Below are 27,704 nucleotides of genomic sequence, written 5' to 3'. Positions count from 1 at the left end.
TCGTTGTCGTAAGGGTTAAACTTTTCATATTTCTGCAAACCATCCTTGATAGATTTTGTTTCAAGTTGCAGAAGAAAATCCTGTCCATGTGGTCTTAGTGCTGAAAACTTGTTCTAATTTTTTGTCTGTTCCAAACGACCAACCAAGAAAGGATCAGTCGGCGACATTATTTTTTAAACAAAGATCTCTTTTTGCACCTAAAGAGTCTCTCATTAAGCCACATGCAATTTATATAACAAATGCGTAGAGGTGCCACCGTTATCGAACTCTCCTGCCATCTCTCTAACATTTGCCTGACGATTTTCATGTACCATATCTTCCACTTTTATAGTATTTTTATCAGTTGAAGAGTTCGAGAGTCGTCCAGAACGAGATATGTCCTTAACGATCTCTCGTGCGTAAATTTTTTAACAATTGCTTAGTGGTGTCACCATTGTCAATGTTATCTCATGAGTTAGTACAACAACTTGTAAGCCAATAAGAGACTTTTAGCAGTCGGATCATTCCAAGACATTAAAGATTTTTGTGACTCGGTGCCATGAAATGAACTGCTTAGCAGCTAAATAGCTTGAGACTTAGCTGATTGCAGCTTTCTAACTTTTCCAGTTAACGCTCTCTAAAATGAAATTCACTTTAGCTCATGTACTATATATAAGTTGTTATATACCTCCAAGCTGTCCTGTCAGCTGACCCCTAACAGATATGATCTCAAAGTTTCGAAGATCGTCATTACTTACAAACCCATTTGGTAACGAAAAAAGCCAAAATGAAATGGTCCGGTCGTTCGTTCGCTTCTCCGTTGTTGCATGCCAGCGATAACTGGAGTATAGTTGAGAAATTGAACTTGGTACGCTGATTATTTAAAAACGCAAAAGTTGCAACATCTTGTGAAAACTACGCCCATGCCCTTATAAAGATTATATACGATACTACTTAATTTAGTAACGTCTTCTAAAATTTTTCAATTTAAAAGATATTGGACGTCTAGGGTAAACAAACTAGGATTAATTGGTTATGACTTGAGAACAACTTACGATCAGACGCTCTTGCGTCTTCCTTTACAAACGACCTACCAAAAGACCTTAACTACATAAAATTAGTTCTTAGTGTTGTTGAAAATTATACAACTGATATCATTAACTAGTTCATCGACTTGGTTCATAATCTTATTCTCATACTTGGCCATGGACAGTAGGTTAATATTTGTATAGTATATATTTGTATATATATGTATAATATATAATATATAATTTTTTAGTGCGCCAGTCCTTTTCGCAATTTGGCGCCAATTCGAGATACCAAGTGCAGCTAGGTCCTTCTCCTCAACGAAGTGGATATATTCCTCTCTTCGGAAGTGTTTTCATCAAACCGCACAATATTACTTAGCCATCGCAGCCGCTGCCTCTTGATCAGCTGATTTTTGTCAATGTCGCTTTATATACGATATTATATCAGCGAGTGTGATACTCACCGTTTCCAATGCACAAAGGACTATAAATATTCCGCAAAACTTTTCTCTCAAATACTCCTAAGGCAGACTCATCAGATGATGTCATTGTTCATGGCTCCGAATCATATAGCAAGGCGGGAATAATGAGTTATAAATTTTGGGTTTTGTTCTTCGAGAGATATTCCCTCTTGTTCTCGTTCACAACCAAAACTAGAATACGCTTCGCTTTCTTCGCTTATTCAACGATATATAGATATCGGCGTACTTTACACTTACAGAAGATTGTACTTTTTTATTTACCTCTGCAGCTCGTATTATTTTCTTAAGCAATAGATCGAAAAGTCTAAAAATAGGTAGTCTCCTTGTCGGAAACCTCCTTGAGGGAGCTTTTGGTATTGCTCAACGTCAGGCATAGAATCAGCTCCTTTTCGTGCCGTTGAATGTGTTAAAATCGACTAAGGGTTGTGTGTGCCGGTTTTTTCACGGGTCTTTTCCAAGACTTAACGCATGGTTAATATCTGGTAAATAGTAGATTTTCCTAGTCTGGTCCACTCAGTTTGTTGATGGCAGGTTTTAGTCTTTCATACACTCCGCTCGATCCTTCTGTTGGATAGTAAGCAGGCTTATCACACGGTAATGTATTATCCTGTTAGGTAGCTAATGCATGCGCCTTCTCAGTTCCTCGCCGCCATATTTGAATAGCTTGCGGTAATCAACTGATTGATATTCGAACCTCTTCATAGTTGGCCAATCACATCTATGAACATCTATTTTATCGTCATCGCATTGGGAATCCTGATGTCACACTTTCACTGCCATTCTGCTGACTGCAAAATTGTTTCTTTCATAAATTCAGTATGCTCTGGTCATCAGCGAACAGATCACCTCTTTGGGTCATACAATAGTATGTTCCAGTTTCAAAATCTTGCTGTAGTCGCAGCATCTTTTCGTAGAAAACAAATGGTCTTAATAAGCCCAGGTTCCTCTAAAAATCGTAATTTTTTTCAATACATTTTATTTTTATTACAAAACATGTTGAGTAATCAATGTTTTACATATGAAAGTGCATATATTAAATTACTTAAAACATTTTTTTTTTTTCAAACTGGCGGTCCTGAAAATGGCTGCTGAAACTCATCCGATTCGTAGATGGATGACATCATTTCTTGGCAGAGAATGATTTGAAAGCAAAAAACAAAACGGTTTCATGTTCTGTATCGAATTAGCTATAGCCTCAACCAGAATGAAACATTTTCAATGAAAAAAACAAACTGGCGGACTTTTGAATTAACCCTTTTTTTCACCTTCAATTGTTTATAACTTTTTTAAATAATAATGAATATTTCTGGTTCTGCTTGAGGCGATAGCCAGACATCTAAAGAGTAAAATGCCATTAGGTTCATATTAACAAGTGCAATAGTTTTGAAATTAGAGTGTCATCCATGCGAAAAAACGTGGTTCGGAGAAAAATCAGTTTAAATCAAAGGCACGCTACCGAATGCGTTCGAGCGGCTGGGTTTTCCGTAGCGTTCCTCACGCTTTTATACCTGCTTCTCGGGCTTGCTGACCTTCGAGACTAATTCTATACTATTTCTACGAGTATACAGTAGCAATTTATGAAAAAAAAATTTCGATTTTTTCAAAATTGTTTGAAGGAACCTGGCCATAAGGCCTTAATAAGTTTGCAGTGTGGTTTTTCTTATGTAGCTGTTTTTATTTTTCAATACCGGTAAATTCTATTGTATTAGGCGGCTGTCAAATGTCGTATATGATCACGATGGCGAGTAGCATAAAGTTTTGTACGAATTTTTATAGTGAGGAACTTGCTTCTAGATCGACGCTCCTTAGTAACCTCACCTTTGGTTAACAGACATTAACAGCCATTAGACTTCAGCGAGCCCTTGCAAATTATTACTAATGCATGTCTTATCATGAGTAAAATGTTCATAAAAATATACAATATATACATATTTAAAGGATGACGAACTCGATATCGATTTAGACATGTTCCGCTGTCTATCCGTCTATGTACACGCGAAATAGTCTCTCAGTTTTTGAGATATCAATCAAAGGATCTTGTGGTTTGAAAACAAAAAAACATGTGGCAACAAAATCATAAGAAAAAAAGAAAAATAAATAAAAATAATAGTTTTGTGAATCTTAACGTCAACGATTTATTCAATTTTCTGCAATTAGTTGTTATTTTACAACAACAAGCGCAAACAAACAACATTTTATTATACACCACAAAGAAGTTCGTTTCTTAAGTCTTTCGTTTCGTCTGCAACAAACTTTCAGCGCACAGTCTATCAACACTTGCCTTAATTTCGTTGTCACTTTTGGCAGTTGAAATCTTAATACAAAACCAACAACAAATCAACACGCAGCAAATTGGCCACTTTACAGCCATAAACGGACTAGCAACGGCAAAGCTACAATGATTAGCGACAGGATAAAGCTTCTCAGAGCCGTAGCCAAGCCGTTGCAGACTTACGCAGCATCCGTTTGCGGCGCTAATGTGGCAAGGAGCTAATTTAGCGCTAGTGTTAGGTAGTAGCGCTTACATTTATTGTATTCAAATGCGTTGGGCGCTTGGCGGCTCAGAAGGGTCAACAACCAATCGGTGCGAACGCATAAACCATAAAACCAAAAAAAAAAAAAAAAATTAAAATTGCTGCGTACCACTAATGATGGGCTAAGCTAGACATCAGATTAGAATGTGCCAGTTTTGCGGCACAAACTCATCGCTCTTACCGCTACGCAGCCGCACGGCGTATCCTTTTCAGCCACAAAAGTGAAAATCTCTATAATTTCCTGCAATCCAAAGCGAAAGGGCGGCGGCGTTCAATTTCTGTTTATTTATATTTCAAAGCTAAGTTGTAGTTGATTTAAGCACAGCAGACGCGCTTGATTTGCATGTGAGCCATTCGGCAACCGCAAATTAGCGCATGCCTCTTGTTTACCTACAACAAACATGCCTACATAATGTTGTACGTGCGGCTCGTTGCAGTGCAAACAAATTTGCCGTGTATTTACTTTAGCAATAGCAAGTTACCAGGAGCTGTGTGATTTTTTTGTTGTTGCTGTTATTTTCGCAGCGCTAAAATATGTTGCAATAAATTTCAAGCAGCCGCTGACCACCAGCAGCCGGTCAAGCGTACGCGGCGCGGTTAGAAGGGCAGGCCGCGGGTGTGCGCAGGTAACTTTCGGCTGGCGGCTGGCGGCCGGTTGGCCCAAAATATTGTTTGCGGTTAATTTGGTTGATTTGTTTGTTTTTCGCTTCATTATTTATTTTATATTTCTTTTTTGGCTCTTTGGTGCAGCGCTTAAATTATAGCGATTGTTGTTGCAGCTACTGTTGGCTGCCGGCTGACTCTCTACCTGTTGACTGTTGCCACCGCGCTGGCGTTGAAGTGTTGCCTCCGCCACTTGTGGCGTTAAATTTTGCATCTCCTTGATTAGGTGTTATGTGTTGTGGTTGCGGCCGACGCGGCGGTAGGGGAGTGCTCCAGTGGAAGTGGGCAGTGACGGCCAGCGACGTGCTACAGCAACCGACGAGAGGCCGTTGCTCGTTTGCCTTTTTGCCTTTTTATTTCTTTGCTTATTGTTATTGTTTTTAACAGTTCATTAAAAATGAACGCTTGCGCCAGTTAAGCAAACAATTTGAACCTTAATAAGCGCAGACACACACACACACACATATACACACATTCGATCTAAATGCTGCTTAACTTTCGCCTTTGTTTGTCTTACGAAAGTACGTACGCAGTTACGCCCACTTTGGCGTGTAAACTTTTTCGCCTGCCACTTTGATATAAATCATAAAGCGTGTGTTGTTGTGGCAAATATTGATTGAAAAGCCAAAACAAATAAGAAAATGCACGAAATAAACGCCAACAACGCAGCGTGTTGCAAGTGATCGTTAACTTGCAGATTTTTGGAAAGTACCCCCCTCATGCTGTGCCGCCTACCTACGCGACTTTCGTTGTCTGTATTGCTGATTAATTTGGCAGGCAGCGCTTGATTTTATCAGCTTCGGCTTGTAGATGTTGCAAGGCTGATAGCGAGCAATTTGCACATAATTTAGTGTGAAACTTGACAGTTACGCGTGTAATAAATTGCAAGTGAAAGGAAAATGGGGTCAAAAATATTCATATAAAGTGAAAAATAAAGCGAAATATGATATACTTAGATTAATGCTATTTCGATAAGTATATCAAACTGTATATACCTCAAGGTATTTTTTTTTATTTTTTATTTTTTCTTTTAATTTTTAGAATAACCCCTGTCGGCCAGCTTCTCAATCTCGTCATACTAACGTTTAGTATTTCGTCTGTCTCTTATACACATCTAGATGTGTATAAGAGACAGAACCTAAATTGATTGAAAAACCTTAATGATTTGCTTTTTTCACTTTATAGTTTCTTATCTTGTTCTTATATTTATATATTTTGAGCTCATCGCTAAGCTCCAATATTTGTTCATAAAACCGACGCCTAAAAGCACGCAAAAAAGTTACTCATTAAACATCTCTAAATCATTTCATCTCTGTTACCAGCGCCTAAAGGTATGCAATATTTCTATGTTTCCCTGTGCACCTTTTTCTTTATTATGTGGTTACCAGATGACCAAATTGGGTATGCATATGCAGAAGTAAATATATTACCTCCCAGAAATGTGCAAATACTCCCAACCGCATCAATCATTGATATGTCATGATCTGTAATATTGTTTCATTTTTGCCAAAATAATCATTTTCCAATTGTTACTTTTCGTGCGCTTTTGCCATTTTATGGTCGTAATAGTCGTCACCTGTACTCGTTCTATTCGTCGAGTTGTTGAGAGTTTTGAGCAATATTTCAATCTTACTGTCCAGTTAAAACTCTCATAAGCATTGAAAAGTGAAACTTGCTAAGAAGCTCCCTTGACCTGGAAAGGGTGCGCAGTCCGTCCCAGACACTTCGAGAGGTGCTATCCCGGGAGAAGTATTGTTCGACACTGGCTGCTCAAAGTCTAGTACCGTCACCATCATTTATGATTATGACGTTTTATCCTCAGAAATTTCATAACTGCTTAGCCACGCTTCCTGGACTAGGAGCAGTCATACAAATTTTATTCTCCAGGCTGTTCTTAAACAGCGCCGCGTGCTGCTCCTTCGTCCCTCTCTTCCTCCCACAGCCTAGCAAACTGAAGACAGATTCCCCAATTGACAATCCATCCGCCTTCAACGCTGGCTAGATTCGATCGGACCGAGAGTACTTCCATGGGCCCTATGATATACTCATTATTTTCCTGTATCGCACTAGGGTGTTGGCGATCAACTTAATTTTTACAACACTGACTCTTACGGCTACAAATTACCATAATAAATTTGTACATACACGTGTATGGATGCGAAATTAATAAAAATGAATATTTATTTACAATAATATAACACAAATTGCACTGGATGAACTAGTTTATGAGAGCAGAAGGATCCGTGGTTGGAATTGCCAGATGACAAGATAAATCACGCAACAATAACTCAGTGCCGCGCCCACCAGTCGGAATTGCGTGTGGTAACAGAATTCTTCAAACTCTCCGAAGGTCGTGGGAATAGATGTGGACCACTACTACCGATCTCATAGGACATACCATTGTTGAGTACATAAGCCTTGGCTGGATCGGTTGCACTATAACCGGTACCCACAACTGGTGTTATGTAATTGCGGCTTGACGGCGCAACATGTGGCATATCGGCTTGACGGAAGAGGGACTGACCATAAGCATTGTTACGTATATCGCAGACAGTATTATCAATCAAAGTACTTAAAGGTGCAGTGTAGATACGGAAGTTCACATCGTTGTAGTCCAGCTTGGAGAATAAAAAGATCGGCATACGATTGGATAGTACCCAAACATCCCTATTCTCATCGATCTTCACATCGACAGGAAACACCAAACCAACATCATCACGATCAACAATACCATGAAACTGTGGCTGATATGGCATGGAAGAGTGCCAACAGCCGACCGCATTCTGATCGATCAAATTGAATAGCTCAATACCATCATCGCTCATAACGTGTGCTGTCGTATGCGAGTTGGGGCCACGTTCATCCAGCGCCACGAAATCGTGGAAGCTATCCTCAACGCGACGCTCATCGCGCAAAATACGTGTCGACACCGCAAACTGACGATGACTTGCCAGTGGAGTGAAGAACATAGTACGATAACCATCCGAACGTATGGGTGAGAGTGACATGCCGAAGACACCCTCATTACTCCATTGGTAGTTCACGCCGCCTATGTTGAAGTCACCACGCAGTGGATCGGGAAAGAAATAGGAGTGTCCCGAAAAACGCCACGATTTATTCTGCTCCCACGAGTATACAATCAAACCATAGCCCAGTTCATCGGTAAAGTAGGCGAATGCATCATCACATGATTTACCAATATCAACGGCAATATTGACAATAAACGTATTCGCATTAATGTCATCCGGACGTAGCTCATAGCGGCGTATGCGCTTGTTCGTTCGCAAGTCAAAGACATTCACGGCATATGGACAGGGATAGGTGGTGGTGTTGAGGAGACCCAAAGTGCCGGCATCAAGCACCCACAGGCGACCACACTCATCCGCTTTGATGCGGTACGCGGTGGTGATGCTGTTCGCACAATCGCCAGCTGTGTTGCTGCGCCAGTCGGGGTATGGTATCAGCTCTGGAGAACCCGTCGGTGTATAATCCATGTTGATGTAAGTCAATGTAGCCGGTATACCTGGAAATATTTAAAGAAAATAATTAAAAAAGTGAGCATAGTTTATATGTAGTCTGAATGCCAGTTAGGCAAACAAATAAGTTGCTGGTTGTTAATGCTTGCTTAGTTTTTGTTAGTCATAAAAAATTCACCGATTTCCATGAACAGTGAGCACCGCTACTAATTCAGTTGTTCTAAAATTTGTCTATACACATATATGAAATAACTTACATCAAGTTCTTATTATTAGTGCGAGAATGACTGACTAAAGCCTTGAATTTTGTCCTATATTTTCGTGGACGTGGTTAATTTAACGAAAAATCTCGAAATATCAGGCAATTTTTTTTTTGTTATTAAAGAAATATGGTTTTCTTTCCTGTATAACAGCTGAGTATGGGGAGGTCCTTTATATATTTAATTCAAATCAATATTCTTATACAGCTACAGGAAGTAGAATTTTAATCTTCTAGACTTGGCTAGAGCTTAAATGACAACAACTTCGACAAGGCCATACAATTATTTACCAATTTCGGTCATTTTATATTGGGTTTTCGGGAGACAGGGCCACTCGGATTGAGCATAACCACAGTTTCCAGTTTTTTTTTTCATAATTTCTAAGTAGTTTCTCTACAGAATTCACTGTTCGCATTAAAAATTTTTCCGTTCCATAATAACTCATTAATATGAGATATCTTTGCAAGTTAATTTCGTCTCCATTCTGCCATTCGAGCTAGTAATAGTAAATAATTTTCCTAAATTCCTTAGACCACACTTTCTTCAAGTCAGTTATTGCTTGGAGCAGACGCTTGAAGGGTTAGTGCTCATACAAGTTAATATTTACGAGTGTAAAGCATTCTAGCTAATATATTTAGTGGGTATTTTAGCCAATCCCACTTAGCTATTTCATTCAGCTTCCCCTAATTCTCAACAGGTTTATAAAATATTTTGATGTTCACTAAAGCTTGAAAGCGATGTTTTCTTTGCAAGGTCTTAATACTTTGATAGTTACAACTCTAATGTAAGTAGTCTCTCATACAAAAGTAATACGTCCGCTTCCACACCAAGCTTCCACATTTCTCGAAACACTGTGTGAACCGGCTAAAATTCTTTCAAATTGTCACTTGACATTAATCTAAGTCAAAAGACCAATTTGTCAAGATAAATGTTAATTTACGCGACAAAAAATTAAAAGAAAAGTTATCTTGCAGTAGCCGCAACTTATATCTAAATTATTTAAATACACAAGTTCACTGGTTTCAATTTGATCAGGCGTTAATTGCTGCATTAGTCAACTGGCGTTGTGTATATGTACGTTCATAATATATATACACACCCCAACCTGAGCTTGACTGTGCAGAAAACGCAGTTGTGTTTAAATATTTTAAATTCAATTGAATAATTTAAAGCTATTTTTTTCGCACAAAAAATATCTTTCGCGAATATATTTGTTGACAAGTTGTCGAGTGTTGGTTTAACATATTAGTTGCAACTACCGGTTTCTTTAAATTAAATAAATTACACAAACGCGTGCTCAAGCGCACACACCGTGTAATCCCCTGACGCGGCGCCGCCAGGGCTGCGTTATTGATTTTTAATATAATACTTGTATATCATAACTTAATAGCAGGCAATTTGCGGTCTAACGGCAATTCATAAGTTATATGTTTAATTTATTTGACAGCTTGTGCATATTAATATTATTAATAAAATATGGTGTCAGTTAAATCATGTTCGGTTAGGTGTTGATGTAAGGTATTACTTTGCATATTGTTTAGAAATTTTAATTTCTCCTTTTGTTAATTTAATTTAATAAATTAAAAATAATATATCACAAATTATTGCAGTTTGAGTTGTAGACTGGTTCGTGCAGATTATTATGGTAGTATCGCGCTTTGAGTTGTTTCTGGCTTAGCACAAAATGCTGTTCCGATTCTGTTTTATTTGAATTATTCGCTAAATCTAAATTTATACATACTATGTTAGGTTCAGCATTTTACTACTTTACTCCTTTTGCATTTCGGTTGATTTAGTGTTGACACAACATAACTATTTGAAAGCATATTAATAAAGAATGATATTAAAGGAGATTTGTCGAGCATATTTTTCACAAGAGGGAACGCAACAAAATCTCATGGATCGAATTTGAAATATTCACCTCAAAAGAAGGCACATTTGACATATTTCTTTTTGATACTGCCCACTCAAAAAAGTTAACTGAAATTCCTTAATTTAAATCGGTTAGATGGCTAATCAAAGATCACACGTAGACTGCTATATTTAGTCTTTGTGCAGCCATAGAAAGAACTCCTGTGTTTAAATTAGAAATTAGCAAAACGCTTAGGAGCCAATACAAATTTGCAAAGGCGTTTAATTTCTATTCCCGCCATTTGAGTCTTGACAGCCAAACCCAAGTTAGTCAAGAAGGAAGTATTCCATACAGCTTCTGCATATGGCAAGGGATCACTAGATCTCTTATGATCAATCTTGGGTTTTTGCGACAGCGCATGCATCGATTGTGTGAAGCCCAGCTATTTAGTAGTAGACCACAACGTAGTACGTAGTACCAATTACCATTGGTATTTACGTAATAAATATTTTTTTCTTCTAACTATTCTTTTTCGTAACTTCGAATTTTTTCAAAGGAATTTTTTGATCTTGCTCACTAAAAAATTTATTTATCAATCTATCTAGTCTTCAGGAAAAAAAAATCTAGTCGCCGTTTTGTGTACTTTCCTGCCGCATTTCCAACCGCTTCCGGTGCTTTATAGATTTAATGAAAAAATTGTCAAATCACATTTTTTCAATGCAATTATGCTTTATCTATTATAAATGGAAACCCACTTAAATCTAGCCAACGTACTAGGCTACGTCGGTGGCCACTCTTTACTTTAAAATTCAAATTGCTTAGCGCTTGCTTAACAAAAAAAAATAAACTTTTACCACTTATGTCAAAATGCATGCCTGCATGTTTTCAGTACCTGTCAAACATCAACTAATAGCTAGTCGCTACTACGCGCCTAATTCGTTCAACACATTCAAGCTCAGTTGTTCCGCTTGCCAGCTACCTGTCGAGCTTTTCCTCTGAGCGGCTGACAACTCGCCTGGGGATAATCCATGTATCGCGTGACAGCTTAACTTATGTTGATTAAATAGCATTTAAGGCTAGTCTACAAATATTGTATGACAAAATGTCAAGCATAAAGGAATTGAAAAATGTGCGTGCGTGGAGCGTAGGTCGGAGGATAATTTCTGAACCTTTGAGCATTCCTTTCATATCGAAAGCATTGTGTTCGCGTAGATGATGTTCTATGATATTTCTTTATTCTACCACTTGACGGCTTCTAGAATAGTAATTGTATGATTTGTGTTAGTCTGGTAGCATATATGAAAATTAATCAGTAACCAGTTAGCACTCCTACTAGAGTTCTTTGATGCCGTGCAGGCAACTGTTGAGCAAGTAAGGAATTGACTTCTCTGCAATCCAATAATATTTTCCAAAATGTGAATTATTTAAATATCTACAATTAGCCAGAGGCATATAAATCCTTTTTTTTTTTATGGCGTCTAATTTTCGGGGTCTGCCAATGGCTAGTTCATGGGCTTCACTGTTAACAGTGGTATCACTATGTATTGGAATACATTGCAGGTTTATCGTTTATCCTATGTACCAAGGATTATTTTCACATTTTCCTTGTTTAGGACGAAAATGGTCGAAACACGCCCATAAAACATAATTTTTTATTCCATCTGATTATTTCAAATTTCATTAACCAAACAAAAAAAAAAATTTAAGTTGCTGAATAAAACCTTTTGCGAATAGTGCCTTTGTAGTGTGCCACCTTGTGATTAAAAATTGTCCAAATCTAACCCCTGGACACCACTGCTTATAGCTGAATTTTTACTGATAATATCCATCAATGTGTGAGATGTCTCACATAATAATTGGTGGTCTGAATGTCCAATATAGATTGAATCGGGTCAATACTTCCTCTTATATACCTAACATAGACATTTTTCGGACTTCGGCATGACTTTATATAGCATCGCAAATGAGAAAGCGTGTTTTGTTCACAACCGTGTATCTTTGCACTTAAAATGGATGAAATCGTGTCATCGATTATTAGTATGTGGCCCAACTCCCATATTTTAAGAACTTAATTTTGATTGCATTATAGGACCTCCCATTTTTTCTTTTGTGTGTTACACATATCGTGGGAAGCTTTATTTAACCTGTTCAATCAGGGTACAAATATTGAAAGAATCTTTTTTTTTCTAAATCACAGTATTGCCCTCATATTAAAAAAAATTTCAGCACACTTTATTACTTAAATTATTCTTTTGAAATCTTGCACATGACGCTTGCTTGCACCTACCATCACGCCAACGCGGCACGGTCACAAACAACCGATTGCCCCAGTGTTCCATGCCGACAGGCAATGCATTCTGTGGTATATAATCGCCGGTAGCGAGCGCCTGTTGCTTCAAACCAGGACTAGGAAATGCAAAATCCAATTCGGTCCAACTGTAACGCTCTTGCAGTTTGTATGTGGCCTGCACATGCGCAACAAGGCACAGCAAAGCAGCAAAGTTGCGAATTGTGAAACGGAAATTCGACAGCATTTTGACACAATTTTGTTTATTTTCTCGTTGGCTTCAAAAAGGATATGCTTATCGGTATTTTTTGTTGTTGAATATTTCAAATTTAACGTACATAAGGACACGCGCACGTTCGTACAAAAAAACGCGCACTTCCGTTTCCTTCAGTACAACGCGCTATTCGGTAATAATAACTGTATGCACCAACGTTGGCAGCGCTAAGACACGACTGTTGCCGAATTGTCCAAATGTTGCGACTTTTATAAACTTCAACAAAACGACAACGCAGCACCGACAAGCTTCTAGCACTTGACACAGCAGTACTCTTAAGCATTTTGAAAACGACGCCTAAAAGCATGCCAAATTTTCCTTAGTATATATTATATATCTATATATAAAAATGAATCGATTTTTCCCTTGGTCACGGCATGACACGTGAATGACTGGACCGTTTTCACTAATTCTTTTTTTTGTTGTTGTATTTGTTATTATTAGAAGAAGGTTCTTATGTAAGAAAAAATTACGAAAGTTGCGTCTATAATATAAAAAAGAATCGAAAATGTGTTGCTAAGCGCATAACTCAACAACGCCAGGCCACAATTTGGCTAATTCTTTTTTCTAAATATTTTTTAAAATTCAGAGATGGTCTTGTGGCGAGAAAAAATCGAATAATGGCCGGAAAACGCCTAAAAATAGCCATTTTCGTTTTCCCATATAAACGTTTTCTTTTGTATAAATATAAATCAAATTGAATGTTTGTTTGTTAGTAGCGCTAAGGCTCGAGAACGGCTGAACCAATCTTCATAAAATATTCAGAAGTTGTTCGCTGTGATATAGGTAATATCAAAATATGCAAACGTCCATATGAATACTTGGGAGGTGAGGGGTTTTAATGAATCTCATGGAATAGTTTATTAGTATGTGAATATATATATAACTGCTTGGCCTCCGAACCTCTGGTTGCCGTTTTACACCGTAAACTTTTTCCCTGGCTTTGATTCTTGCAAGTTGCAAGAGCATAAAATGTTTGGTTGCACGCGAACTTAGCCCTTTCTTACTTGTTTATTCTTATCACAGTAAAAGAAAAGAAAAAAAATTTTTTAAATAAAAGTTATTTATACAAAAAAAAATTTAAAAACAATAAAAAATGTTAATTTCGGCTGTACCGAAGCTAATATACCCTTCACGGAAGCATTTCTTTTAGTAATTCTAAATCTTTCTTTTCGGAGCTTATATTATCAACAGTAACAGTAATAAATGTCAAATTTCGTGAAGACATATCGTCAAATGCGGAAGTTTGCCATGCAAGTATTTGATTCCGATCATTCAGTTTGTATGGCAGCTATATGCTATAGTTAACCGATCTGAACAATTTCTTCGGATATTACATTGTTGCCATAGCAAATAATCTATACCAAATTTCGTGAATATATCTTGTCAAATGCAAAAGTTTTTCATACCAGCACTAGATTTCTATGATTCAGTTTGTATGGCAGCTATATGTTATAGTGGTCCGATATCGACAGTTCCGACAAAGGAGCAGCTTCTTAAAGAGAAAACGATGTTTGCAAGATTTCAAAACGATATCTTAAAAACTGAGGACTAGTTCGTGTATTTACAGAGGGACGGACGGACAGACGGACATGGCTAAATCGACGCAGCTAAACATACTGATCATTTATATTTATGTATATACTTTATAGGGTCTCCGACGCTTCCTTTTGGGTGTTACAAACTTCGTGACATATTTAATATACCCTGTTCAGGGTATAAAAAAAGTCTTGGGGAAGCCGCAATTTTTCTAAATTATATAAATAAATGAGTCTGTCAACGGATTTTAATTTAATCAGCCGTTAATTGCTGCAACTGGCGTTGTGTATATGTATGTTCATCATAAAAAGACACACCTCAATCTGAGCTTGAGCAGAAAACGCAGTGGTGTTTAAATATTTTATATTCAATTGAATAATTTAAAGCTATTTTTTTCGCACAAAAAATATCTTTCGCGAATATATTTGTTGACAAGTTGTCGAGCGTTGGTTTAACATATTTGTTGCAACTACCGGTTTCTTTAAATTAAATAAATTACACAAACGCGTGCTCAAGCGCACACACCGTGTAATCCCCTGACGCGGCGCGGCCAGGGCTGCGTTATTGATTTTCAATATAATACTTGTATATCATAACTTAATAGCAGGCAATTTGCGGGCTAACMGCAATTCATAAGTTATATGTTTAATTTATTTGACAGCTTGTGCATATTAATATTATTAATAAATTTTAGTGTCAGTTAAGTCATGTTCGGTTAGGTGTTGATGTAAGACATTACTTTGCATATTGCTTAGAAATTTTAATTTCTGCTTTAGTTAATTGATTTTATAAATTAAATATAATGGGAGCTTTTAAAATAAAATATCATAAATTATTGCATTTTCAGTTGTAGACTGGTTCTTGCAGATGTTTTGTGATATGAAGCCGCTTGGTGTTGTTTCCATCTTCACATATGGTCCACTTCCGATAATGTTTTATTTGGACACGTCGTTAAATCTAAATATTGGGTCGTTCACTAAGTAATTTCGTTTCTAGTGCAACTTTAAGATGCTTCTCCATTTGATCCACCTTTTGCCTTCTTTCGGCCAATGACAGTTATAATCCCAATATGCCACCATACTTGGCATATGTTAGGTGTGTGTTCAAGATGTCTTCCAAGTCGGAGTGCATCTTTAAGATCGAAATTTTGAAAGCCAATTTTGGCATTGGCGTTCGCTCAATAGATTTTCTCCGTACACATCATATAATTTTTTCCACATTTGATAATAAAAAGGTAAAATAGGATGAAAATATTGTTAACAATCTTCCATCTTCAATAAGGCACCAAGCAAAAACTATTAAAACAAAGTTGAGAAAATTTTTCAAAAACGCCTTACTAACATCAGCTGTTCAGATATAACTATAGCAATAAAGCGGTTAAGTGTGAAGTTGGCTGCGACAAAAGTCAGTAAGAACGGCTGTTGTAATCAAATGAAATTACTTGGTGAACGACCCAATACATACGTACATACATTAAATTATTTCAATATTTTACTCCTTTTGTATTTCGTTTGAGTTAATTTTGAGGCTTTGTTCGGTTTTAATAATATGCTCCACTATTCGCAAAGTGGATTATTCCAATTCGGTAGTGAAGGAGAGAGGAAAGGGAAAGCGGGCATAACTCCTCCAAACTCCGAATAGACCGGTAATCTGCAACCATGTATAACAGATGTTTTCTCCAAAAATTCACTGCAGTCATCACCGGGGCCAGTTTTTCCTCTACGGCGATGCGTTTGGTTAACTTTGATGTAAAAAATGCACCACTATTTGGGAACTAATTGTGAAAAATATCGATAAAATAGTAAGTAGTAATCGTCGAGTTCGACCAACATGTAAGACTGCAGAATCGTTACGGATGATGACCGCGCAAATGTTGGTCAAGGCAGAATTGACTTTCAGATGGAGAAATCTTCTATCAGTACTCCCCAATGTCCAAGTTCCTCACCTGCCCCTGAGCTCAAGAACTGCATACTTATCAATTTATAAAAGATGACCTAATGAGGAAATTAAAAACATAAAATAGAAAAAAAAACTTTTTTTTTTGTTTGTTAGACGCCTGGTTTTCAATCATGCAATACTCTTTTTTTGGGACTTTTTTATTTTTGGACAGATGTTACTTAATTTATACTATACTCGGTTTCGGTTGCCATTTCCTAATGAAGACTTAACGTTTGCAAATCGTACAATTTTATTGTCAAAATAATGGTTCTGTTCGACCTACCATGGATCACGTTTACTTTAGTGGATGATACGCAAACTCAGAGCCGCTATACAGTGGGCACCGAAGACGTTATTGCTGCTGTGAATTAGAATACCGAAGAATACCCGAATAGGTTCATTCGCCTTCACATGCAACAACTGGAACTACATTCATCAATTTAATGGAAGGTTTTCCCGAAGGATCTTGGCTTGCGAGCTTAAAAAATCCAATTCCAAGGAAGTTTTATTCAGCGATGAAGCTCTCTTTTAAATGAGTGGGCTGCCGTTGTAAGAAGAATCATTCGAACGCTTTTCCCTCGACCGCTTGGTGAAGTAATTTTATATTCCGTCAGAATAATTTTATATGCGTCAGAACCAATTATAATATCGGTCCCACTATGCGAGGTTATTCCACCTCAACCTCGTGCGGGATATATGCCGAGATCAGCCAGAAACCTACTTCTTTACCGTTTACTTTAGCGGCAATGATGTCACCTTCGCTGAAATTAGACTAGAGAAAAAAAACGTGCGGCCTGGGCCGCTGCCCGCTGACAGATTATAGCTTTTCAGCAAGATTAGAGCGAATTCGACTCCGTCTCGTTTCAGACGTAGCACTAAATTGAGGATGCTTGCTGGAGGTTAATCTAAAAAAATTTCATTCAGCAGGCTCATATCCAAAAGCGCCTGTTCGGAGCTCTGCTCCTTTGCGTCCCGCTCCTTCTCGAACAGCCGTTTCAAAGTGAAGACAGATTCGCTAGATCCGATAGGATCTGGTTTACATCTACGAATTTTTTATTGAAACTCCCGTTATTTTGCCACATTCTTTCAATTAAAACCAGTTCCCTCTTTTTAACAAGTTTTATTTGGAAACCATTTTGCAAAACGATCATCCTAATAGTTAGAGCAATGACTCTTTACCGCTAAAAATTACCATAATAAATGTGTAAACTATATACACTTGCATGGATGTGAAAATAATAAAAATGAGTATTTATTACAGTATTATAGCTGTGTCAAATGAAATAAAAAGCAATTACTAGACTTTATTGCGAAAGTGTAGCCTTGCCTCAGGTTACTTAGGTGCACGGAGATACAACAAAGACACACAAATTGCACTAAATGAACTAATTTATAAGAGTAGAAGGATCCGTGGCTGGAACGGGCAGATGACAAGAGAAAACACGATGACTTGAAGCAACCACAGCTCAATGATGCGTCCACCACTCAGAATTGCGTATGGTAACATAATTCTTCAAACCCTCCGAATGTAGTGGGAATAGATGTGGACCACCAATACCAGTTTCATAGGACAGACCATTGTTGAATACGTAAGCCTTGGATGCATCGTTGCGTTGTGTTGTACTATATCCGGTACCCATAAGTGGTGGTAAATAATTGCGGCTTGGTGGCGCCACACGTGGCACATTGGCTTGAATCACAGGTTTGCTGGCCAATGGCGGTAAATATTGCTTGGTGAAGAGTGTTTGAGATTTCGGCAAACTCACTGGATTTGACGGGCCGTAAACTTTATTACCAACGAAGCCCAATTGTGTACCAAAAACAGTATTCGTACTCGTAGGCGTGGCATAGAAGCTGGTACTGCCCACCGCATTCGACGGACCATAAGCATTGTTACGTATATCGCAGACTGTATTTTCAATCAATGTACTTAGTGGTGCCGTATAGATACGGAAGTTCACATCGTTGTAGTCCAGATCGGAGATCAAAAAGACAGGCATGCGATCAGATAGTACCCAAACATTCTTATTTTCATCGATCTTCACATCGGCCGGAAACACCAAACCAACATCATCACGATCAACAATACCATGAAACTGTGGCTGATACGGCATAGACGAGTGCCAACAGCCGACCGCATTCTGATCGATCAAATTGAACAGCTCAATACCATCATCGCTCATGACACGTGATGTCGTATGCGAATTGGGGCCACGTTCCTCCAGTACCACAAAATCGTGGAAACTATCCTCAACGCGACTCTCATCGCGCAAAATACGTGTCGACACCGCAAACTGACGATGACTTGCCAGTGGACTGAAGAACATAGTACGATAACCATCCGAACGTATGGGTGAAAGTGACATACCGAAGATACCCTCCTCACCCCATTGGAAGTTCAAGCCGGCAATGTTGAAGTCACCACGCAATGGATCCGGGAAGAAGTATGAGTGTGCCGAAAAGCGCCACGATTTATTCTGCTCCCACGAGTATACAACCAAACCATAGCCGAGTTCATCGGAAAAGTAGGCGAATGCATCATCACATGATTTACCAATATCAACGGCAATGTTGGCAATAAACGTATTAGCATTGGTGTCATCCGCACGCAGCTCGTAATGGCGTATACGCGTATTCGTGTGCAAGTCAAAGACATTCACGGCATATGGACATGGATTGGTGGTGGTGTTGCCTATACCCACAGTGCCGGTATCAAGCACCCACAGACGTCCACACTCATCCGCTTTGATGCGATACGCCGTGGTGATGCTGTTCGCACAATCGCCAGCTGTGTTGCTGCGCCAGTCGGGGTATGGTATCAGCTCCGGCGAACCCGTCACACTATGATCCATATTGATGTAAGTTAATGTAGCCGGTATACCTGGAAAGAGTTAAGCAAGTGGTTATAAATTAAACAGTAGGTATAAATTAACAAAAGTCTTGTTAGACAAATGGAAATTATTACACTTATGTAGTAAATGGGATATGGTGGTTGTATCGACCACATTTTGTCTATTTTTGTCAAGAGATTCATTAAAATACCTTTCATACCATCACTAATTATACGGAGTAAAGTTATCCGGATAACATTATTATAAGGGGCTTTCACATTTTTATTGAGATAACCCACATATTGGCCGTTATATGCGGTATAAAGTCATGTAGAAATACTAAATGTGGCTGAAATCTGTCAGGCGGGTCCAGAGATATGTGATGTGGGGGTATAATTCTGCCACACCGTCTTGAAAATAAGGTGATTTAACTCCATTAGATTTCTTCGTAYGGAGTTATTTAAAATCACAGTTCTCTTGTAACAAGCCAAGAACCACGCGTGCTTTAAGGTAGCAGGTTCAGCTTTTCATCAATGAAATTTGGTCATATTTATGCAGAATAGAAGACTGAAAACCGTGCTTCCTATTAATGTAGTTCTAAACTTGCTTTAATTTTGGGCAACTTTTATATGGTCCACATTCCACCTAGTAAGCAATAAAGCTGTTGAACGTCCACTGAGGTCAATGACTAGCAGAACCAATTGTTCTTATAGAAGGCTGTAGCTGACTTTACTTCCATAAAGACAGTACTGTTGGTACGAAAATTATTGACTTAAGTCTCCACGCTACATTTTTGTGATCTATAAAGTAATAAGTTTCACGAAAGGATATTTAAAGGACATAATCAAGAACCAATCTCTAAAAACCGTTCACCGAAATATTTTTTATTAAAAAAATATGTTATTGTTGCAGCTGTTGTAACGGCAGAAAACATCGCTGAAGTTATTAAGAGCAATGTTGGGTTATTAATGGTCCTTGGACTGATGAAAATCCGTTCGGGTTACGTACGATAAAAATATATTCCCACAAATGCTTCCATTTTTTTCTTTTTAGGCCGCACTTGTATGCTGTCTGAGCCAGAAGTGATCCTCCAAGTGATAATCCGCCTTAAAATGCTTATACATTGAATGAAATATGTTTATTTGTCGGAATTATTATTGGTAGTTCGACATTAATTACTAGATAACGTTATCTAACACTGTTTATTTGACTTAAAGATCTTATGAATTCGAAAGTGTTATATCGAGTTGTTGGGAGACGAGGCCAAAGAGGTTAGCCTAATTCAACTTTCATTCAAAGTCTCTGTAATTCTCAACAGGTTTATTTAAATATTTTATAGTCTCTAAAGCTTGGAAGGAATGTTACTAAAGCAACTTTTTAAAGTTTTGATAGTTTTATAATACATGAATATCTAACTCAAGTTTGTACTAGATATAATTAGGTCAATGGAATACGTCCGCTACGTCTGCTTCCGCATTCAGCTTCCGCTTTTCGTAAAACATTGTGTGTGAACCGACCAACATTGCTTTGAATTGTCATATTAAATTAAGATATTAAGACCAATTTGCCAAGATAAAATTTTATTTATACAACCAAAAATTAAAAAACAAAAAAAAAACAACTTGTCTTGCAGTAGCTGCAACTTTTATCTAAATTATTTAATTACATAAGTCAACTGATTTTAATTTGATCAGGCGTTAATTGCTGCATTTGTCAACCGGCGTCGTGTAGACACACCTCAACCTGCAGCTTGACTATGCAAGATTTTCTTCAATAATTTTTATATTTCTTTTTTCACAAGTAATATTTTTCTCGAATATATTTGTTGACAAGTTGCCGAGTGTGAGTTTAACATATTTGTTGCAACTGCTGGTTTTATTTGTAAAAATTACACTTGAATATTGAGCGTGTAATCCCCAGACGCGGAGTCGCCTTGGCTTCAGTAATTGATATTCAATATAATATACCGGTTTTTCAAATAAATTTAAGTGTCGTATCGGCCATTCTTAATATGTCATGATCTGTAATTTGTTTCATTTTGCCAATAGATTAAGTTGTCCCATTAAAAAAAACAAAGGGAGCCGTGTGGCAACGTATATACAAACTTACACGTACATGGAATTAGATAAGTTAGATTTAAAAATTGTATAAAAAGGCAAGCGAATCAATAAAGAAATCAGAATGAAAATATTCTCACTCAGTGAAATGTCTTCAATTTCCGCCAACAGTGCTAAGATTTTGAAGAAATCTCATTGAGTTTCTAACAGTAGTAGGACGATTGGAGTAACACGCTTGGATTTATACAGTTTCGATTATATTTCTTTTAGATTATTGGTTGATATTATTCAAACCAAATGAAAAATATATAAATATGTATTTAATTGTTTAAGCTATTTGCCATTCGAAAGATAAAATTTCGTACTTCGCACAAACTTCTCAGGCAGTTTTTCTTTTGCTGGATTCAATCCTGTTGAATTACGTATCAAGGATAGACACCAACAAAGGTAAAATACGTCATATATTACAGTCTTTCTGTGTTAAAGGCGAAAAATTTTTCTATAACAGACTCTCTCGGAATTTGATTTGGTTGGTTTCGTCTATTCTCTTTAGAGAATGGAACAGATCGAGGACAATTCCTCCAAAGTCCGAAGTTTTCTGAGAAGACCGGTACACTGAAACAATGTTTTGGAGATATTTTTCTCCAAAAGTTCGCTGCAATCATCAAATGTTGATAAAATAAGAGAAATCGTCGAGTTCGATCATTATACTTGATGAAAGCACTGTTTCGGATGCGAATGCCCTACAAATTAACGCAAAACAAACTTAGGCAATAAGGTTTCATAGGCGAGTTACTGCTGAATCGCAACAAAATTTATGTATTTATGAAAGATCGGCAGGAGTGATATTCAGTAAGGTTCTGCTCTAGGTTTCGTGGCATGGCATAATCTTCTATCAGTTACTCCCCAATATCCAAGTTCCTCACTTAGATCTGATTTGTCACCAATAGAGCCGTTTAAAGGAAACAATCGTTCTTGTTGCTAATTTCGTTTTCGAGAGAAGTTTTCGATACTGTTCAATCAGAAAAGTTTATTGAGGTTCTCTAATCTGAAGTGTAGGTACGAGTAAATATCAGCAAGGGGAGTCGAGTGCATACCTTGAACTTTGTAATACAGTTCTCACTAGACTAACTAGAAGAAGAAAATTAAAAAAAAAAAAAAACAAAGTCATCATGTGTCCCTTAGAACTGAAGCGAATTCAAAACAATCAAGGATATATGTATGTAAATATTATTCATTTATTGAATTATCACAAATTTGTTAAACCCGTTTCGGTCGTCTTAAGGATTTAATGAAAAAATGTTCAACTCAGAGCGTAAAATTTTGTTTAATGGAAAAATTTGCAATGCAATGTTACGCTTTATATAAATTGACACCCACTTAAATGCAATCAGGTACTAAACATGCTCGGCTACGTCGGTGGCCACTCTTTAGTTTAAAATTCAAATCGCTTAGCGCTTGCTTAACGAATAAACATAAACTTTTACCATTCACGTCAAACTTAATTTGCCTGCATGTTTTCAATACCTGTCAAACATCAACTAATCGCTGCGTGGTTAGTAAGCTACTGACTAGTCGCTACTACGCGCGTAATTCGTTCAACATATTCAAACTCAATTGTTCCGCTTGACAGCAACTTGTCGAGCTTTTCCGCTGAGCAGCTAACAACTCGTCTGGGGATAATCCGTGTATTGCATGACAGCTTAACTCATGTTGATTTAATAGCATTTAAGGCAACTAAACTAAGATTTACTTAATATGGCAATTTACACATACAAATATTGTACGATAAGGTATTAAGCAATAAAGTATTGAACAATGTGTGTGCGGGGAGCTTATTTTGAGACCCTTGCAACATGTTCAACAGAGTGTGATACTAGATTGGTTCATTTAGTAGTTGTTTGTCAGACTTTTAACTAAACAATATAGATAAAAATATCAAAAGTACCAGAATTACGAGCGAATTGATTTTTTATGTTTGTTTGCACGTCCGAAGGACTGACCGTGGGTTACTGTAAGCTATTTCATGAGATAAAATTAATATATTGGATGGTCGAAAAAGTCTTTTCGTATTTAGTCAATAGATGTCATTGCAGTATGTCTGGAAAGGTGAGATTTTAAGCTTCATTTAAACAACAAAAAAAATTAAATTCGGGGAATTTGAAAAAAAAAGTTACAGCTGTTTAAAATTGAGTGAAAATAATGAAGAAATTCACTATATTTTGAAGTTTTTGTATAAAAAGGTACTCTCTTCCTTTCTGGAAATGGATGAATCTTTTATACTGCTGGAATAATGTATCTAGCGGAAAAGACTTTTTCGACTATCCAATATAAGGATTTTCGAATTTTAGGAAGTTTCTTCTAAATCCTCATGTTCTAACACTTTACATAAATTCCAATAGTATCATATGTCAGAAACTTTGTCCAGTTGACATTTTTTGAACCGAATATAGTTAAATAATTGATTAAAACTGCTGATTTTTATTATGGCACGTTACAAACCCATTATCGCTCCACTTGATTTGATCTTCAATGTGGAATTTTATTAATAAATGTTTAAATAAATAATGTACCATTTATTTAAGCACCGTTTCACACATTTCTGCCACACCTTCAGCTCCGTATGCCACACATTTTATCGCACATCGCATTGACATGAGCAAACACAATGGCTCTGTCACTTACCCACTCAAAATGGTCATACCTTTAATATCTGCCACAAATATCTTGTGCAGCAATGACCGACAGCTAAACCGAAATATGCAACTGAACTTGCTCAATAGAGAGGGAAAAACAGGAAAATTAAAGAAAAAAAAAATGTATTTTAATAATAATAGTATTGGCAACACGTCCATCTTGATAGAAACAAAAGAGGTACAACCGCCTAATAGCGACACGCCCATGTATTTATGACATGTTGCTGTTGTGAGTTGAATCAATTTATGCGCTGACTGCGTGGTGGATAATATTAGTAAACATGGCGGCGTCTATGCTTAAAATCTTATGCAATCGAAAACTGAAGAGTGTGGCTACAAATCTTCGTACTTTAGAAAAGGAAAATTTTTTGAACTTTTTGTGGACTTTTTCTTGTGATTATTTTTTACATAATGAGGTTTATAAATATTTAAGCGATGAAGTATGTGCGACTATTACCTTATTCCTTCTAACGATCTCTTTAAAGTGCTTAGTGTTGTTTTTTTTTAATGTACCACGCAATGATCTTGGTTTTAAAAGTTCACCAAATAATCCATGCTTTGATCTCGATCTTAAGATACTTATGAAGAGAGTAAACCTAAGCAGCTCTACTTAAGTAATTGAAAAATTAGTATTTGTTTTGGATGCTTTTAGACTTAGATGCGCATAAAAATACATTCAAGATCAAATTTGACCCGGATCGGTACTTATAAACAAATCAATAAATTTGACTTTCCTAGACTGATATAATCTTTCCTTGTGTTTGTCTGAGGTTTTAATTTTTTATATCAATTAGTTTGTGAAGCTGTTTGTTTACGACGCGATCTTAATCATTTTGATATATTTGATCAATGGACTCTTTGCCGGTGCTACAAAGGGATTTTTCACTTTTGAAAACAGGAAAAAATTATTGGGATCCAACTCTGGCGAATACGATGGGTACAAAAATCTGATTTTTTGATACGAGTCTGGCAGCGACAAACTTTATACCCAAAACATTAACCGAAATGTTTGTGTCGATCAATAAGGAGATGTTGAGATCATCTTTTATATATATATCTGTTGTCAATATAACCATTCCGATTCTTACTTTCTTTCTTTGGGGCAAGTTTTCGATGACTTGTAATAATGTAAACTCCGGCAGCTCTTCTGTAACTTCTTCAACGATCCATCTACATTGGAATTCTATTGGAAACACAATATTCCACGAAAATTTGTTACGAATGTTTACGAGTAAACTTCTTAATTTCACTAAAAAATTTTCCGGGTTTCGATTTTCTTTAACATGCTTCTGTTCAGATCGTCGCATAGATAATCCATGAATTTCCCAATGTTGATCACGTTTTCAGGTGTTAGCCGTACATCATTTGTTGCCTGGGACCCAGTAGAAGTGAAGTTGCTTGCTTTTGGCAACACTTTTCATTGCTACCCTGCTTCCCAACACACGATACGAGGTTACTGCTTTGATTGCTGCTTCGCTGTCTACTTTGACTCTGGAATTGCCTGCAGGTGCATTAGAGTTCAGCTTTGCGGCTTTCACAATAGAAAATACCTCAGCTTGAAATATACTGCAGTGGCCTGGGAACTTAAAAGTCTGCCCTTTGACTTATTCTGGACATATTCTCATACCAAGATATCTAAGATGATGACCTGTATCGATTTAGTCACTTTCATTTGTCCGTTTGACTATCTGCATATAAGCGAACTAGTCTCTCGGCTTTGGAATAATCGAACTGGAAATTTATACGTTCCTTTCATTTGTCCGAACCGCCGATAGTGAACCACTATTTAGTTGATTAAAATCAAGCACTTGTATGGAAAACTTTCTTGTTTTACTAGATATCTTCAAGAAATTCGGCACAAATTATTGTCCAAGGCAACGCTACAACCTTTCAGAACATTGTTCTGATCCGACCAAAATTAATATAACGTTATTTTTATAGCCCTTTATGCTATTAAAAATGCACCTTGAAGGGTATTTTAGCTACTCTTACTTTTATAGTAACGTTTTTTCATGTTTTTACCACCTCATTTACCACTTTGAACCCACTGTAGCGCCGTATTTTCACATCATTATCCATTAATTGGCCATCATCCGCTTTAACTGTTGAATCATTTACCAGTTTATTTGTAGATATTCACTAAATGTTTTGTACATTTTCGTATCGCCGCTACTGTTTGTCGCCGTTTTTCTCTGGTGATTTGGCTCTATTTATTTTATTTTTGTATAATTAAAGCTGTGCTTTTTTGGGCCTAACAAATTCATTCATTCATTTTAAGTCTTGTTTTTCTGCTACAAATCAATCCGCGTCATTTTGTCTGGCTTGTTGAGCATTTGTTGCACGAATCGAACACATATTGTTTTTGCTTGTTTGTGCAGCTGAGTATGTTTGTACATACTGACACATCGCACAACCGGCTGGAACGTGTAAATATTTTCATAAAAAATTTAATTGCTGAAATTATAATTTGTATTATTTGTTTTTGGTTTTTTTCAATGAGTTTTGTTCAAGCAATGGAATGCATTGCATTGTGAAAAGGGAAGTAATTAAGGAGGTATTTTGAGGAAACTATAAATTTTCAATATCTTAATTAATATAGCTCTTAAAGATATATAATTTCCTAGAGGAAAGATAACTGGGTTGCAAGTGTTTGGCTCTACACGTCAATAGCTATTAGCTGAGTGGTAGTGAGGTTCCAGCAAAATGATGTAAGAAAGGTTTAAAATCATCGCTCTATTGAAACGATTTTTTCATTGGCCATCAGGCCATCTGGATCATATGGTTTCAATCCGTTGTGTAGAACTACGTTTAGTCAATAGTCTTTTTCATAATTTTTTTTTTTTAAGTCAACTCGTTCTTGAATATTTAAACTCATGCCATAAGCTGATCCAGCTCTAGACCAGACCACTGTAACCGCTAAAGTGTTGAAAAGCCACAAAAAAACAGTCGCCAAAACTTCTTAGTTAAAGTCTATAAACCAACCTTTTAGTTAAAGTCCATAAACGAAAGCCATGCATTGCTACAACATTCTAAAATTATATCGCCAAAAATATACGTAAATTTTCCTAAGTGCCCCTTATATGCAGCAAATTGGTCAACATTTGTGGCAAGTTGTAATGCTGTGCTTTTTGATAACAAAAATAAAAGAGTGCCTGAGAAAAACTGTCTGGTGTGAAAGAATGATAGAATAAAAACTGGTAAAATTAAAGTTGTAAAAGAAAAAATTAAATATTCAGTTAGAATTAATTTTATTTGCGATTAAATTTACTGTCTTAAATTGAATTAATTATTTAATGTAATCAATTGTATTATTTCTGGTTTAATTGAATTTAATTGAACTACATATTGAATTATTCTTTGTTTTATGTAATTGAAATAAAAATTACTTTGAATTGACTAAAAATTATGTGAACTGGTGTGACTTGCGTTGATTGATTGTAAACATTTTAAGTAAAATAAATTTAATTGTATAAGGTCGAGATGGCTTTAAGGGGATACATAGGATTACGGGTTTCACAAAATCGTTTATTTTCTAATTAAATTCTTCTCTAGAATATTGTCCTTTTTCATATTGATCCTAGTAATAGATTCGGAGATACAGTCTTGAGGACTTGTGCGCTCGAAATTAGCTAAGTTAAGTGCGCCGAGATTTCTCGAGAACTACTCAACGGATCTTCATGAAATTTTGCACAGATCTTCGATATAAAATTTTTAAAGATTTGAATGACGGATTTTTTTTTCAATTACAATTACTATAAATACTATTTCAAAAAATAAATCGCGAAATTTAAATATTTTTGAAAAAATG

The 27,704-nt window shown here is 36.7% G+C and overlaps 2 protein-coding genes and 1 long non-coding RNA gene across 3 annotated transcripts in view; 1 reads left to right on the top strand and 2 right to left on the bottom strand.

Annotated features, from left to right (window-relative positions):
- LOC108977323 overlaps positions 1-27,704 on the top strand; it is a 106,824-nt gene that overhangs the window by 24,873 nt on the left and 54,247 nt on the right. The gene's annotated exons all lie outside the window — the stretch shown is intronic.
- Positions 6,850-13,004, bottom strand: LOC108977315 (protein yellow-like). Its single transcript, XM_018946935.1, has 2 exons — positions 12,562-13,004; positions 6,850-8,209 (listed from the first exon to the last, which is right to left on the bottom strand). The coding sequence occupies exons 1-2, from the start codon at positions 12,806-12,808 to the stop codon at positions 6,975-6,977; spliced, it is 1,482 nt and encodes a 493-aa protein (XP_018802480.1). The 5' UTR covers positions 12,809-13,004; the 3' UTR covers positions 6,850-6,974.
- The window catches only part of LOC108977314 (protein yellow-like), an 18,066-nt gene continuing 7,904 nt past the window's right edge, over positions 17,543-27,704 (bottom strand). Inside the window, exon 2 of the mRNA XM_018946934.1 lies at positions 17,543-19,193. Within this exon, the coding sequence (XP_018802479.1) occupies positions 17,779-19,193 (1,415 nt within the window). The 3' untranslated portion in view covers positions 17,543-17,778. The remainder of the gene's footprint in view (positions 19,194-27,704) is intronic.

Source organism: Bactrocera latifrons, unplaced genomic scaffold (genome assembly GCF_001853355.1).
Source record: "Bactrocera latifrons isolate USDA-ARS-PBARC rearing strain unplaced genomic scaffold, ASM185335v1 scaffold_87, whole genome shotgun sequence".
Classification (NCBI taxonomy): domain Eukaryota; kingdom Metazoa; phylum Arthropoda; class Insecta; order Diptera; family Tephritidae; genus Bactrocera; species Bactrocera latifrons.
The sequence above is the reverse complement of the archived record's forward strand: the minus strand, read 5'-3'. Positions and strand labels throughout refer to the sequence as shown.

Excerpts from the sequence above, each read along its gene's own strand:
- LOC108977315 (XM_018946935.1), bottom strand. The coding sequence starts at position 12,808 with ATGCTGTCGAATTTCCGTTTCACAATTCGCAACTTTGCTGCTTTGCTG. Across the intron at positions 8,210-12,561 it reads CGTGCCGCGTTGGCGTGATG|GTATACCGGCTACATTGACT; the intron begins GTAGGTGCAAGC and ends AAATATTTCCAG.